The sequence below is a fragment of the Ipomoea triloba genome, chromosome 13, assembly GCF_003576645.1.
Source record: "Ipomoea triloba cultivar NCNSP0323 chromosome 13, ASM357664v1".
Taxonomy (NCBI): domain Eukaryota; kingdom Viridiplantae; phylum Streptophyta; class Magnoliopsida; order Solanales; family Convolvulaceae; genus Ipomoea; species Ipomoea triloba.
Window position 1 is genome coordinate 10,548,407 of NC_044928.1, and position 2,217 is coordinate 10,550,623.

Consider the following 2,217-nt stretch of genomic DNA (forward strand, 5'->3'; position numbering starts at 1 on the left):
GCCATCCTTGAGAGACACGACACTCGGGGAGTCTTGACTCTTCGTTTTACCACCTTCACCATCCACTCACCCATACAAACATCGTTCAGCAGCAGTAGAGGATAACAATAAACCTTGTAAAAACAAGGAACAGACATCAATTATGGACTTCCAGTATGAATTGTTTAGTAGAAATCTTTGCTTTTTTAAGTCTTCTGTGTGTTTTGTAAATTGGTTCTGTGGATGGAACACATCTATATGGAAAATACAAATGCCACCTTCTTTTAGCGGTCAAGATGAACGCTAATCGAGAAATTTTTCTACTCGCATATTCAATTGTTGACTCCAAAAATGCAGCCAGCTGGACTTGGTTCATGACACTACTCGCCACACATATCTTCCCCAATCATGAGCCGCGGTGCATCATTTCGAATAGGCATGCTGGGATCGATGCGGCGTTCAGGGATTTGTCTGCATTACATCCCCCACGAGTCCAACGTCGATATTGTCTTAGACACATCCGGAGTAATGTCATGACCCGGAATAGGAATAGGAGACTGCGAGCATTAATCTGGGAAGCTGGTACTGCAACCACACGCGGAGAATTTGGGAACAAAATGGAGAGAATAAGAGCTGAATGGCCTGCAGCGTACAATTATCTAGCAACTTTTGACGCTGAAAAATGGGCGTTGTCTCACGATGGTGGTCACCGATATGGCATTATGACAACCAATTCATCCGAATCGTTTAACAATTCTCTTAAGGGTTGTCGTATGTTGCTAGTGACTGCGCTTGCAAGACTCACTTTCCATAAAATAAGGGTAATGTTCGCCGATAGGAGAACAGCTGGCCAAAGGATGCGGGAAGCAGGGTTGTGTTGGCCTAAGAAAGTTTTTGACGAGTTGGCACAACGAGAGCAACAGGCATCCAATGCAACCATTGAGAGGTATAATGATTCAACGGGATTGTACGGGGTTGCTCTTGAAAGACGGCATGCCACACAACGTCCACTGCGCTTTCATAAAGTTTGTTTGAACAACTCTAGCTGCGATTGTGGAAAGTGGAACGCCAACACCTCCTTACCTTGTGCACACATCATTGCAGCAAGACACTTTAAAAAAGTTACGTATGACTCGTTTGTGCCAAATGTTTTCTCCATGGAACATTATATGGCGAGTTATGTAGCTGATTTCTTTCCACCGTGCAATGAAATTCAATGGAGGAGTGAGCGCATTCTACTTCCACCGTCTTCTGCTAGACGAAATTCACGTCCAGGCCAACGACGAACTCGTCGCTTTCAAAATGAAATGGACTTTGGGAATACGACAGCAACACAACGATGTAATTATTGTCGGGCACGAACTCATGTTTCAAACCAGTGCCCGACGTTAAATTATCACTCGTAAGGTTCGTTTCTTATTTATTTGCAAACATTGTATCACAAATTTGCAGTTTGTATTCAAAAAATTACTCTTTTTTTTTCTTTTAAAATTTGTTCTCTTCAATATTTACTAGATGACAGAACTACACTAAATATTTGAACCCTATAACTTTTTATCAGTACAAAAAATTAGATATTCATACTAACCAAACAAAATTTATTCTGGTGAAATTAACTACATAAATATTTAATAATAAATTTTAACGAATTTATATATTTACCTTATTATATGTCAATTTATACTTTTTATTCATTAACAAATCATAAATATATTTATTAACTATAGACAATTATTACAATCATAAATAATTAGTTTAATCATTACCTAATGAATACTTTAAGAAATCAAATCATAAATTTTTTTACTAATTATACACAATTATTTTTAAACATTACTATCATAAATAAATTTTGAGTTTTAAACACCTATACACATGTGTATTTTGTTCATTGTATTCTGTCGTATTTTGTTTTTTTTTTTAAATAACAAAGAAAAAGCCTAATGTTTAGGCTTGTTCTGCATAAAGAAGACTGCCAAACAAGCCTAACCCTTAGTATCTTTTCCCTGGATGGAACCCCACCACAATCCGCTCCTGTTTGGGAGACCATGTCAAATTGCCTCTCCGTTGAGTTAATGATTCAATAATGCATACCACATAATAGGGGTGTGCGTTTCGAACTTCAGTTTGGTTTTTTCGATTTCAGTTACGATTTTTCAGTTTTTAAAAAATTAAACCATTCGATTTAACAATAAAGTTCGGTTCGATTTCGATCTGGTTTGAAAAGGTCCGGTTTCG

General features: G+C 37.5%; 1 protein-coding gene across 1 annotated transcript; it reads left to right on the forward strand.

Annotated features, from left to right (window-relative positions):
- Positions 1-275: 275 nt before the first annotated feature.
- On the forward strand, positions 276-1,385 carry LOC116001182. The gene has a single exon (XM_031241069.1). The coding sequence runs from the start codon at positions 276-278 to the stop codon at positions 1,383-1,385; it is 1,110 nt and encodes a 369-aa protein (XP_031096929.1).
- Positions 1,386-2,217: the final 832 nt, after the last annotated feature.